Below are 14,165 nucleotides of genomic sequence, written 5' to 3' on the forward strand. Positions count from 1 at the left end.
TATGAACTTTAAAATAAAAAAAAAAGGTGTGATTTGAGTGCTATACGCGACGTTATATCAGTTTACAAGTGTTTAGTGCTTAATTAATTTTCATGAAAAATTTCAAGGGAATTTTCACTTTTGAAATAATTCGTTTGGTACGCTACACTATTTTAGGATTCTTTTAAACAGGCTTCATTAAAAATAATGATTGCACCTGCACTGATTGTTTGTAAATCCCTTTTCCTGTGACTGTTCAGCGGTCTTCGCGAAGGGTATTGTCACACCTGGGTATTTTCCCCTCTCGTGTACCACAAACAATATATAAAATAAGATTTAAAAACTGTCCTAAAATGGAAGACTGCCTTATCTGCAAAAATACAAAACTGAGAAAAATGGTAGATACTGCAATTTGCCTTACTACTGATTTTGCAGATACTGCAAATGGGACCCCCTAAATACTCGTGGAAAGCATTGAAGAATCGTTTTGAAACTGCAGTAAGTTGTGTTTTAGTGTTTCACGAGCCCCATAGGTAGAATATAGCAATTTTGACAATTTTGCAGATACTGCAGTTTTCCATTTTAGGGAAGAAAAGCTTTTGACAATTCATCCTCAGGCAAGACTTGATTGCTGCAAAGATTCAGTGTACAATGCATTAATTATCATTGGTTGGGTTAGATAAGCTGGCATCAATGCATGCCTCATGAATCCTTGCCCAAAGGTAACTGTAAGTGTGGTATAGTGTTTAAAGGAATAGGAAGACTGGCAGTGACTTTAGGACTCGGTCCCACCAACCTAGACAGTATTATGATAGGTTAAGGAGGAATTAAGATGTTGTAGCCATTTTGATGAATAAAATAGTAACCGTAATAAGGATGACGATAATAATAGTTATAATGAATCGTATTATCATTCATGGTAACTATTAGTCTTATTATTCTGGATATTTGTCATTATTATTTTTATTATTATTATTAGGAAGAGACCTCTGTAAGCAGGTATCACAAATATTACTGAAAAATGATAATACCTACGCCGATGCTTCTAAAAATGATAATGAGAATTCAGTGCTTAACTTCACTGTTTGAACAAAACACATCACAGAAGCATCTTTCAGTATTTAGTTCCCCAGCAAAACGATTTGCAAGAGCGACAAATACGTCCAGCACTCGGCACCTGGAAAATGTATTAATGATTTCAAAATTTCATTCGGGCTCTGATCTCCCTCCTCCTCCTCCTCCTCCTCCTCACCCACACCGTTCCGAAATCCTCCTCCCTCCTCCCTCTCATCCTCCTCCTCCCCTGCCCTCCCCCACCCACACAATTCCAGAATCCTCCTCCTCCTCCTCCTCCTCTTCCTCCTCACCCTCACCACAACGTTCGACAATCCTCCTCCCTCCCATCTCCTCCTCCCCCCCTCCTCCTCCTCCTCCTCCTCCCTCCTCTCCTCCTCCTCCTCCTCCTCCTCCTCCTCCCTCCTCCTCCTCCTCCCTCACCACAACGTTCGACAATCCTCTCCCTCCCATCTCACCTTCCTCAATCTCCTTCCTCCCTCCCCAACCCACAATTCCAGAATCCTCCCTCCTCCTCCTCCCACCTCCTCCTCCTCCTCCTCTTCCTCCTCTGGCCTCTTCCCCAATGGCCCACCTCCCGTTTCCAACCACGGTTTAAAAGCTTTGATGCGAAGATTTAGTCCAGATTTGAATTTTTTTTTTTTACATAGAAAATTGTGGTTTGGAATTTGCAATTTTTTTTTAATGGCTGGCTGGTTGGTTTGCATTGTTGCTTCCGTCCCGCTGTTTTTTGTTGTCCGCTGATAAATAGCTGCTGGTGCTTCTGATTATAATCTCTTAATGCCGTGAATGTTCGATTAGCGCTGTTTGAAATCGATTTTGTTTCGGCTGTTTTGTGAATCCCTGTGAGATAAAGCTTATATATCATTTTGGGAATAAGTTCCCCTGAATTTTTTTTTTTTTTTTTTCAGTGTTTCCAAGCTAACGTAGCTATTATCCTCGTCATGAGTAGCAACTCGATCGTTTTTAAGCCAAGTTAAAATTAGAAGAAATGAAAAACCAATTTTTTTTTAATTCAGAGTGACTTCCGTGGAAGAGGCTGTAAGAAACAGAAGTAGTTATCATTCAGACGTTGCCGTTCATTGCAATAACTGCCGTATTCATTGCCATTCGTAAACATGGCAACCGGAACAACTCCCATCAAATAGAACCGTTCTGGCATGGAAACGTGATGCAGTGCGGAGTGACCCAGCCTCCTTGTACAAGCCAGACCCATAACCATTATATTATACAGGATACAAGCACAGTCTGGGAATACTTGCCCCTGTTGATGCCTCGGTGCTGGGTCGCCCAAGAAATGAAGGCTTGTTTGATGGTACTGTTAGGATGCAACTGAAATCCTGAAACCGTTGCAGGGATAGGTCTGAGTAAGGTTTTTTATTATATTTATATTATTGATGGATGGTAGTTGATATTATTTTTTGTTTTGGTGTTTTTATTGATTGCATTGATGAGATAAAAACTTACTTATTTTTTTTCCGCGACGATATCATAAATTTATGAGTGGATTTGTGTTTAGTGAAGGGAGGATGTGATATGTATATGAATTAGTTACTTATATATTAGAAGTGGATAAGCAATTCCTTGAGAGTGAACTAACTACTTGCATTGGTGACCAACCATTACTTAATGCCAGGAACAGTGAGTTTTAATATTAGCCTCAAAGAAAACTAAAATTAGTATTAAGGAGTTTAATAACCTAAAAAGGACTAAATCAATTAATATCAAAGATTTTTTTCAAATAAAGGCGAACTCAACAAAAAACTGAAAAATATTTTTACAAAACATATAACTAACTTACTGTGGACAGTCAAAAGGAATATATATTAAAGTATCTTTGGAAGTTCATGTTAACAGGATTTACATGAAAGCACGACCTACAGAAATAGATACAGTAGAACGAAATAAAACAAATTAACATTGAAACGATGTATACCAACACATCCGAGAGCAGTCGCAAACAAAAGATCTCGACGGACAAATCAATTGAAAAGAGCGCTGGTATCCAAAAAAAAAAAAAAAGAGTAAAGAGAGAGAGAGAGAGAAAAAGAGTAGAAGTAAAACACTTCCGAGGGGAAAAAAACAGCCTTCCAAAAAAAAAAGAGAGAGAAAAACTAAGAGAAGAAAAACAAAAAGGAAATAGAATTGGAGTGAAACAGAGCCGAATTAAATCCGGGACCTCTGGATTCAACAATTTGAACAAACGAGCATTTCCAATTTCCATGCAAGCGAGATTAGCGGAGGGGGGAAAAATGTATATAGACGATTTAACATCGTTTCCACCCCCCGAAAGAAACACTTGGCTATGGGATTACATTAACATAAGGAATACAAACTGCTGCCATATATATACACACACAGGATTAAATCCCTTTCCCTTAAACACCCCCCACGCGCCCCAAAAGGACTCCTCCTGTTCCTCCTTGGTTCTGTGAATGTAGTTGCATCCTTTAACGAGATTTAATTCTTTCCTTTATTTATTTATTTTTTTTTTTTGCTTATTTCAGCTACGATAGGTAATTGATTCTTCGCTTCGGCTTCACTTGAATACGCGATTGCATGCGCGCGTGCGAGAGCGTGCATAAGCGTAGTAGTGACAGTAAGGGTTTGCATATTCAGGTTGAAGCAGGTCGTTGGAAAATGGTAGGGATATTACTCTCAACTGGCCCTGTAATCAGAAATTAGGACATTACCTTTCCACTCTCCCAGAAACATGCGCCTTGTTTTTATATCTATGTCTGTCAGATCTGTCTATGTTATACCTGAGTGCAACACTGCACTAATGTCATATATATACATATATGTGTGTATGTATATATATATATATATATATATATATATATATATATATATATATATATATATATATACAAATATATTTATTTTATATATATATATAATTATATATATATATATATATATATATATATATATATATATATTTTATATACACATATACATTTTTATATATATATAAATTATATATATATATATATATATATATATATATATATATATATCTTTTTTCAGTAAAGTCCATTTTATCTATGAGTGATTGGCTTTTGTACTCGTGTGTATTTGTGTGCGCGCAAGCAGCCTATTGTTTTTTTTTAACGCTAGGAATGCATTTTGTTTATACAGCTGATTTTTGTATGTGTATATTCTTATATGTATATTAAAAATAAGTCAAATAGAAATATTTTTTGTCCTTTTTTATAATTTACAATGCTTTGCAAAATGCATTTACGTATCTCCCAAGTATATTACGTGACGCTTTCAGTGGAAATTAGATTTCTCCCTCGGTTCAGAAATTACAAAAACGTTTAAGAGCACTCATTTTTATTCATTTGCATTTTATATAAGGGAAGGTGATGTCGCCACAGTTGGTCGTTTATTTCGTAAGAAAAATTTTAGCCTTCAGTAATATACAGTATTCATCCACTGCTATTCTGGTAAGCTGAACTTCAAACAGTTGTTTTGTACGCCTTTTTTACCATGAGCCTCTTCTTGGTGCATTAATATAAAGGTGTGAATTAAAACAATAAAAAAACAAAAAATGCGCAGAAGTTTCTTCGGCGCGGTGGAGTTTTCTGTACAGCCGCTAAAGCGTATAATGAAGGTGGTCTCGGTATAGTGCTGTATGATCCGAGGACTGTGAAACTTTAACCACGACCCGGTGGTGGCCTATCCTATATCGTTGCCAGAATAACCACGACCCGGTGGTGGCCTATCCTATATCGTTGCCAGAAGCACGATTATGGCTAATTTCAACTATAACTAAAATAAAAACTACTGAGACTAGAGGGCTACAATATGGTATGTTTGATGATTGGAGGGTGGATGGTCAACATACCAATTTGCAGCCCTCTAGCCTCAGTAGTTTTCAAGAGCTGAGGGCGGACATAAGAAAGTGCGGACTGACGGACAGACAAAGCCGGCACAATAGTTTTCCTTTACAGGAAACTAAAAGTGTCTTGATAGGTGGTGTCACATGAATTTCTCACAAGTCATCTTTGGTCATCTTACTGGTAAATCTTACAATAGAAAACCATTATTTTTTTTTCTATTTGCGCAAAATGAAAGTCATGCATTTTTGTCGAGACGTCTCTTAGCTACGTACTGCAGTTTTCCCCCAGTGGGAGCGAGGCTTTGCGGCAAGATGCCAAAAGCTGCAGAAAATTGTCTTGCAAGCACGAATTGCGAAAATACTTTTAGATAAAATTAGGACGATAATAATTCTTTGTAGGTTTAATCGATTTCAGGTCCGTGTTGTACTGTGTTTTGGATAATATGATTAATTATGTTGTTTTTTTATTAATTATGCTTGTTTTACATTTTAAAATTCATCCGTATGTATAATATATATATATGTATAGATATATATATATATATATATATATATATATATATATATATATATATATATATATATATATATATATATATATATATATATATATATATATATATATATATATATATATATATATCCAGTGTCTTTATATCTAAGTACTTGCTGTACAATATGAAGGAGTCGGGGGAAACGTCTACAGTAAAAAGACTATATTGTCTGTATCATTGCTATTTTATTAGTGACAGACATTCCCCGTCATATGCTTTTATCTCGCTAATATCATAAGAAGCCTTTGGGGGGAGAGAGAGAGAGAGAGAGAGAGAGAGAGAGAGAGAGAGAGAGAGGAGAGAGAGAGAGAGACTAGCTCTGCTTTGTGCTTTATTTTCCAGATGTCTGATTTTATTTTCCGCTAGTTCTTGCTTCACCTTGTATTCTTGTTACTGTACTAACGCATGCAACAGCGTTTCATTCACTCCCATATATATATATATATATATATATATATATATATATATATATATATATATATAGTATATATATATATATATATATATATATATATATATATATATATATTATATATATATATATATATATATATATATATATATATATATATATATATATATATATATATATATATATATATATATATATATATATATATATATATATATAAATTAAATTGTAGAGTGAGGATAAATTATACGTTTTAAGGGAATCTTATAAATACAATCAAAATTCATGACGCTCGTTTAGTAAAGGAACTCAAATATTTTCCTAAAAGTAAAGCCAGAACAGAGTTCTTGTTAATTAACTAATCTTTTTTTTTTTCACTTTTATTAGTTTCATATTATCCAATACAGCCCCTACTCATACAAGTGAAACTTATCCATCGGAGCAACAGAAAAGTTAAGTTCCTTGTAGCAGTATCATAGCGTTGATTCACTTTTATAATTTAGTTACGTCACGGGCTAAGTTAAACCACCTGAATTTGTAGATCAACCATTTCACTACAGGAACGGTGAATATATATTATGAATCACGTTGACATTAATGTTTGCGTCGCTTAAGGTCAGGGAACGAATCATGTAGGATAAAAGGAATTCCTGAGACCGACAACGGTATTCCAGGAGGCTCAGACGTTTGGCCGATCCTCGTGCTTTCCTCTCTCTCCTGGTTATTTTCATCAAATATTCCATTAGATCTATTGCCTAAGCCGCCCGTGCAGGGGTGCCGGGGGGAGTGGGGTGGGGGATGGAGGGGGAGATCCCATAAAGAGGGCTAATAAAACAATGACAGGTCCTAATGAGGAAATATTACCACGAAACTCCTCAGGTCTCCTGCTGCCAACCCGATGGCGATATATATCACTTTCCTTCCTTGTTTGGAAGTGTGTTCTCTGTGATAAAGAAGGTTTTCTTTTTTTTTCTTTTCTTTTCCTTCCTTCGCCTACTTTTGTATAACGCTAAGCCTTACTTTATAAGTGAGGTTAAAGGGGACGTTATGGTACAGGTTTTTTTCCCCCCTGAAATGAATGTTTCCATTAGTAATAAGATTATAGATTGCTGTTTTCCGTCACATAAAAATATCAGTGTCATTTTTTTTGGGGGGAGGGGGATTAAAAGTGTTAACATGCGTCTTCTGCTTAGAAGACTTATGACGTCACTGATGTCGCCCTTGCGTGGTTGTGTATATAAACAAAGGATAACAAATCATACAGTATGGCTGTACTGTATAGTCGCCTTTAATTATGGTAATATTGCCAAATATCCTTATCAGGTTAATATTGCGGAATACTAGCTGTAAAATTATAGCATCAGTAATATGTCGTTTGAGAAAGAAATAAAAATAAGAGGAAGACAGACTTTCTGAATGATTGCCCAAATCCAAGTTGCCTAAATTTATGTTAAGACTGTGTGGCGACTTCAGTAAATTTTCGTATACTAAACCATATAAATAACAGATAACTGTTGTAAAAGATTTTTATCTCACGTTAGAAACAACAGCATCTGAAATGAAGGTATGTCAAGGCTATTTTATAACTCAATGTTGTTTTTATATAACTACTATTGGTCCAGCTTCCCAAGCGCATCTGTTAGCATCAGTAGTTGTATAAAAACAACATGAGTTATAAACTGGCCTCTCCTTCATTGCAGATGCAGAAAATACTGACTGGTATGATTATGGGACTTCTACAAGTGTTCTGCAGTTTTACGTTGTCATCAGTGACATTTTATACTTGGTGTATACGAGAAAACCGTGCTTTGGGAATATATTTTTAATAAGGTTCTAAATTCCGTTTTATGCATAACATAATGTAATTTTGACCAAATGTCGTTTGTACTGCGAGGTTACGTAATAGATCTGCTCGTTATTCAGTAATAACACAAGACTGAATGATGGTTAATACACAGGCGCAGAAATGACTAGATTTATAAACCATAGTTTCTAAGTAACGACTATAGATTGCGTCATCAATTTTCGTAGCATCGTTATGCAAAGACAAACCGCAATGCACCTATTAAACCGTACCCAGTTTCAGCCACACATCGTAAGAAGAAAAATAAGGAAGGAAGTAATAAAAAATAAGTAAAAAATAAAAATGACAACACCTTCGGCCATCAGGAAGGTTTTGGGTTACAATTACTCCTCTGGGACGTAGCTCAGAGCTTCAGTGTGCGCGTTTTATGGCGAAATATCCCCGGGACTTTTCCGGGATTAAGGGCGGTCCTTGAGAGGAGAACTCTCGCTCAGAGAGAGAGAGAGAGAGAGAGAGAGAGAGAGAGAGAGAGAGAGAAGGGTTTTCTAGATGGGAGACAGATATACTTACAAAGAGAGAGTGAGAGAAGGTTTTTTCTAGATGGTGAGATACTTATACTTGCAGAGAGAGAGAGAGAGAGAAGGGTGTTTTATTATAGATGGGAGATAGATCTACCAACAGAGAGAGAGAGGAGAGAGGAGAGAGAGAGAGAGAGAGAGAGAGGGAGAGAGAGAGAGCGAGAGAGTAGGTTTTGTTTAGATGGAGAGATATAGATACTTAGAGAGAGAGAGAGAGAGAGGGTTGTTTTCTAGATGGGAGATAGATATACTTGCAAAGAGAGAGTGAAAGAAGGTTTTTCCTAGATGGTGAGATACTTATACTTAAAGAGAGAGAGAGAGAGAGAGAGAGAGAGAGAGAGAGAGAGAGAGAGAGAGAGAGAGAGAGAGAAGGGTGTTTTGTTATAGATTAGGAGATAGATCTACCAACAGAGAGAGAAAGAGAGAGTTTTTTCTAGATGGGAGATAGATATATTTACAGAGAGAGAGAGAGAGAGAGAAGGGTGTTTTATTATAGATGGGGAGATAGATCTACCAACAGAGAGAGAGAGAGAGAGAGAGAGAGAAGGTTTTTTTCTAGATGGGAGATAGATATATTTACAGAGAGAGAGAGAGAGAGAGAGAGAGAGAGAGAGAGAGAGAGAGAGAGAGAGTAGTAGTAGTTAATGGGAACTGCAGCAATTTACGAAGTTCTAGAGGTTATGTGATGCGGCAAGATCAATAAGTAGAAGATGTAAGTTGAAAATGAGAGAGAAAGAGAGACTTCCATAGGCGTTCGTATGTATCCCAATAAATTCTGTATAATCACATTTATAATCTTATTTATCCCTATACGTATTTTCTAATATGTATATTTGTGACAGGTTACGTATGTATTCCCGTTCATTGCTTTATGAATATCCGTCAGAACATATGGGCCATATGTATGAGTGTGATTCATAAATGTGCTCTACCATGTATGTGCCATGTACATTCGAAGAAACTACAGGTCATATGTTAAGAAATTTTAAATATTATTTTGATATACTGTTACTTGTATATCATCTTAGTTATTTGCATAGTTTAATATTTGTCTATTTTTTCTTTTCATTCAGTATATCGACTTCTTTCTTCATTCTGTGAAGGCAGACACCCTTTTAGCTCTCGTTCTTCTTATATTTTCTTTTATACGTCTGTGTTCATCGTCATTCTTCTTGAATACCTGTGGAAGACTTTACGGCCACATCCTTGTCCCTGTCACTTCAACATTTGTCCTTCTTCTGTTCATAAAACTCCGTTATGTCTCTTTCGAACCGACCTCGGCGAGATGGTACGCGTTTATTTTTATTTTTTTAACGATTTTTATGTTAACGTCGCCGCGTGCTGTGTGAATATCATTACAGATACTTTCAATATCAAGGATTTATTCATCAGTCCCGTTTGTATTACAGGCATTCCCTTTAAGCTGAGTATATATAGAATTTAGGCCAAAGGACGATCACTGGGACCTATGAGGTCATTCAGCGCTGAAACGGCAACTGGCAGTAAAAGGTTTGAAAGGCGTAACAGGAGGAAAACCTCAAAGCAGTTGCACTGTGAATCATTTGTTAGGAGAGTGTGGAAAGTAAAGTGGAAGAAAGAATATGAAAGGAGGTACAGTAAAAGGAACGAAAGGGGTTGCAGCTAGGGGCCGAAGGCACGCTGCAAAGGGCCTTAAGTAATGCATACAGTGCACCGCATGAGGTGAACTGTCGACAATACCGCCCTACGGGGTATTCCCTTTAAAGGGGTAGACGTGGAATAAGTTTTCTCCAGTGACTTCTGTTTTGTGCTTTTTCTCATTTTTTTTTTCATATCTTAATGATATTTTTCTCTTTGCAATTAGTCATTGTCCTTCTACTTCGTTATTTTGTGTTTTTAAGGGTAACTAACCCCTACACCACCCCACCTCAGACCCCTAACCCAGCTCTTCATTATAACGAAAACCATTCCATTCTTTGACATTTTAGTTATTTTCGGAGTCGTAATGTTTCATCATATTTTGTATATTCAAACATAATAGACATTAGACGACGTGAAGGAATTGACTGAGTACTAAAGAATATATTAATAATGATGATGATGATGATGATGATAATGTAACCAGAAATGGGGTCACAGTGTCATCATAATGCGCTTATTCAAACATCATAGTTATCATGCGAATTCAGGGAATTGATAGTGTTGAAACCACTGACTAAGTGTTAAATGGTACATAATGATAACGATGATGATGATGATGATGATAATGATGTTGATGACGTACGCAGAGGTGGAGTCACCGTGTGTCATCCCAGTACGAATATTCAAACATAATCTGCATTAGACGAAATAAAGGAATTGAAGGTGTTAAAGCTACTGATTAAGTCCTAAAGGTTACATAACAATGATAATAATGATAATGATGATGATGGTGATGGTGTCAACAGAAATAGCGTTGTATCAGAATGGTAATCTCTGCCGAATGAAATATTCAACGCCGGGCTGAATACTTAATACCCAGCGCCGGGCTGAATACTTAATATTCAACGCCGTACTGAATACTTACTATTCAACGCCGGGCTGAATACTTAAATCGGAAAATTCGAGCGTTTTGTAATATATAAAGGCTAACCTTTACCGGACCAACACACCTGACAAATGGCATTTTACCGCTGATATCAATTCATCATTAGATAACCTAAACATAAGGCGCTCGAATAATAGTGGTGGTAATGTCAATTGGATACAAGGGACGTTGAATAATAGACGGTCGCATGAGATATTCCGGAACGGCCGTGCTATAAGTTTTAGATTCTAAATTTTCTCTCATTTATTTGCCGAGCCAAATTCTGTATGAAAAGATATATAGAAGATAAAATTTTATATCCACCAGTATTTTGTATTATCACTGTGAGGTATATTTTAGTGTTTATTTTATTGATACATAAAATGACAGTTTTAAGATTCAGATACGTAATTTATGTATTTTAATAGAATTTCGCAAAAATTCGGAAATGCATACAAATATACTAATTCATTCCTTTTGTATTTGAAGGAATCTTTATTGGTAATAGAAGTGAGTCTTAGGGCTTACTCTGAGTCACGTCAAAAAGCATAATAATAATAATAATAATAATAATAATAAAATAATAATAATAATAATAATAATAATAATAATAATCAGAAATACATTTTTACCGGAATATTTTCTAGCAGTATTGAGCCAACGAAAACTGAAAGGTCATTCTAATTTTTGAAGCTGGCGACCAAAAAAATCGTATTGTAATTTGCAAGGCATAAAAGGTCAATTGATATCACTCGGAACATGGGAGCTAAATACTAAAACTAACACTGTATTCTGGCGTTTCTGAATTAGCTAATGATCTGATGTCACAATTTGAAATTTTCGTCTAATGCATTAATTTCTTGAACTCCTGAACTTTATAATGACAAAATAGTCAGTGATACAGGTTCTGTGTAAATCTGATATGCTAGATTTAACATTTATATCCGATAGCAATGGTAATTTAACCGGGGGGGTTTTGGTAAAAAATAATGATATAAACAAGCTTATAGAAATGGCTTAGCACTAAGGAAAATCTTCGTTTCTGTAGCAAACCAGCAACGAATTCAAACCCGTAACCTTTCCAATCGCTAATAATAAATAAAGACGGCGATCTGACCGAGTTAGGACCCGTAATCAGCCTCCAAAAATTCCGGGACTAATCTCCCATCTCCACTCCATATATAAATCTTGTTAAAGCGGGCTTCGCTCCACCATAAAATGGGACCCACCTTCCCGTCTAGAATAAAATGAGGTAAACATATGTCTATTGGAAGACCATTAAATCGAGACTACCATTTTATACTCATTTATGCCATGGAATTGAGGCTGTGTGATTTTGTTCCGTTGAATCCAGGCTGCGCGTTTTTTTTTTTTTTTTTTTTTTTTTATCCCTAGGTACAAGACTCGGGTCGTGTTCGAAATCCATCATATTTTATTTTCTCTCGGAGTTATTTATAATTTCAGAATATTCAGGGTTTTCGAATTATCTAGGTCTTTATGCGTTCTAAAATTGGAAGGCTGTAATTTACTATTTAATAACGAGATATTGTGTAAATTATACATACATTTCTTCATCCTGAGGGAAAGTTACATAAACGAAATCCATATTTGTCGATCAGTGAATATACGCGTCAACTTTCTTCACCAAACGCAAAACGGAGATCCATTATTAAGTAAACTATTCATATGTAACCAGTACCCAAGTACCTGTACATTTATTATTTTACATTAATAATAATACGTCACACACACACACACATATATATATATATATATATATATATATATATATATATATATATATATATATATATATATATATATATATATATATATAATATATATATATATATGTATATATATATATATATATATATATATATATATATATATATATACAATATATATATATATATATATATATATATATATATATATATATATATACATATATAGGTGTGTGTGTGTATATTGTGTATGCATGTGTGTATGTATACTAGGGACTTAATATGGAATATCCTCCACTTTATAAATATCTTGTATCCGAAGGGAATTATAAATGATAACACCTTGCCAGGCCATGATTTGAACTAAGGCTTTTGAATTTAATATATGAATGTCAGTGACTTAGCCATTATAAAATTGTGAATGCATATCTATCCGTTTTTTTTTTTCGAATGGATAGATTTTTGTAAGGAAATTTTCTTCTTAATTTTAGACAACGAATTTTTCTCTGTCAGCTCTGATGAGTTTGGTGCTGGATTGGACTCTCCTGTGTTTACTGTTTCAGACATTTTCTAAATTAATGTAATCTGTAACCAATGTTGAGGATAATCAGCGCAATTCGACCCAACCACAAAGGTAATCAGACGAAAGTTAAATTCGTTGTTGAAATTTTGAGCCCCAGAACCTCACTGATTACTATTATCTTTTTGGCTGATCAGGCATCAGCAGAACAGAATCTAATTTTATTAAAGGTCAGGATGATTTACCATTATTTTTGTTAAAAAGTGTTTTAAGGTTACGGTGTGTCTGGTAATCCATTATTTTCTCCGACGAATTTCACCACAGAATTTCTGTCGGGTGGTCAGGAGACTTCGTTAGTTGGTTATTTAATTAAACTACTTTTTAGTTATATTCTTACATTCAAACATAGTGAGCATACGCTAGGGAAGTCGGGATACGAATTTACGGATTTATCCAAAACTGTCTTTGGAGGTTACTAAATGTTGCCACTAACTCTCAGTTAAGGCACCACTAACGGTCAGTTATACCTGCTCAGTTATGCCTGCACAGTCGGCCTGTGCAGTCAAATCTTAGTGGGTTCAGTTTTGCCTGCACAGGCCGGCTGTGCAGGCTTAAATGCGCAGGTTTAAAGGCCGCCACTAACGGTCAGTTATATTTGTAAAGAGCGCTCGCCTGCACGGTCGACCTGTGCAGGCAAAACTGAACACACTAACATTCAGTCTTGCCTGCAGATGACCGTGCAGGCCGAACTGAATGCAGGGCACTAACCGATTGTGCAGGCATAACTGAAACGCTAGTGGCGGCCTTTATACTCTGCGTGCATTTATGCCTGCACAGTCGGCCTGTGCAGGCAACGGAACCCACACCAGCCCAGTTTGTTTCTGTACAGGCCGACTGTACAGGCATAACTGCGCAGGTATAACTGAACGTTAGTGGCGGCCTGTAGGTACCTGGCATTGAAACTTGAAGGTCCGGGCCTGGTGAGAGAAGCAAATGAACTTCAGCAGAGAAAAAATTTCACAAGGAAGACTTGGTCTTACAAAAGCCATTGAGGAATAAAGAACATACACCATTTAATGCATATATTTGAGGTCGATCTATGAATGAGGAACAGCCGTCGTAGGT

The 14,165-nt window shown here is 35.9% G+C and overlaps 1 protein-coding gene across 1 annotated transcript; it reads left to right on the plus strand.

Annotated features, from left to right (window-relative positions):
- Positions 1–1,171: 1,171 nt before the first annotated feature.
- Positions 1,172–1,651, plus strand: LOC136842176 (WAS/WASL-interacting protein family member 3-like). Its single transcript, XM_067109536.1, has one exon. It carries the CDS (start codon positions 1,172–1,174, stop codon positions 1,649–1,651), a length of 480 nt encoding a protein of 159 aa, XP_066965637.1.
- Positions 1,652–14,165: the final 12,514 nt, after the last annotated feature.

Source organism: Macrobrachium rosenbergii, chromosome 9 (genome assembly GCF_040412425.1).
Source record: "Macrobrachium rosenbergii isolate ZJJX-2024 chromosome 9, ASM4041242v1, whole genome shotgun sequence".
NCBI lineage: Eukaryota > Metazoa > Arthropoda > Malacostraca > Decapoda > Palaemonidae > Macrobrachium > Macrobrachium rosenbergii.

Excerpts from the sequence above, each read along its gene's own strand:
- LOC136842176 (XM_067109536.1), top strand. The coding sequence starts at position 1,172 with ATGATTTCAAAATTTCATTCGGGCTCTGATCTCCCTCCTCCTCCTCCT.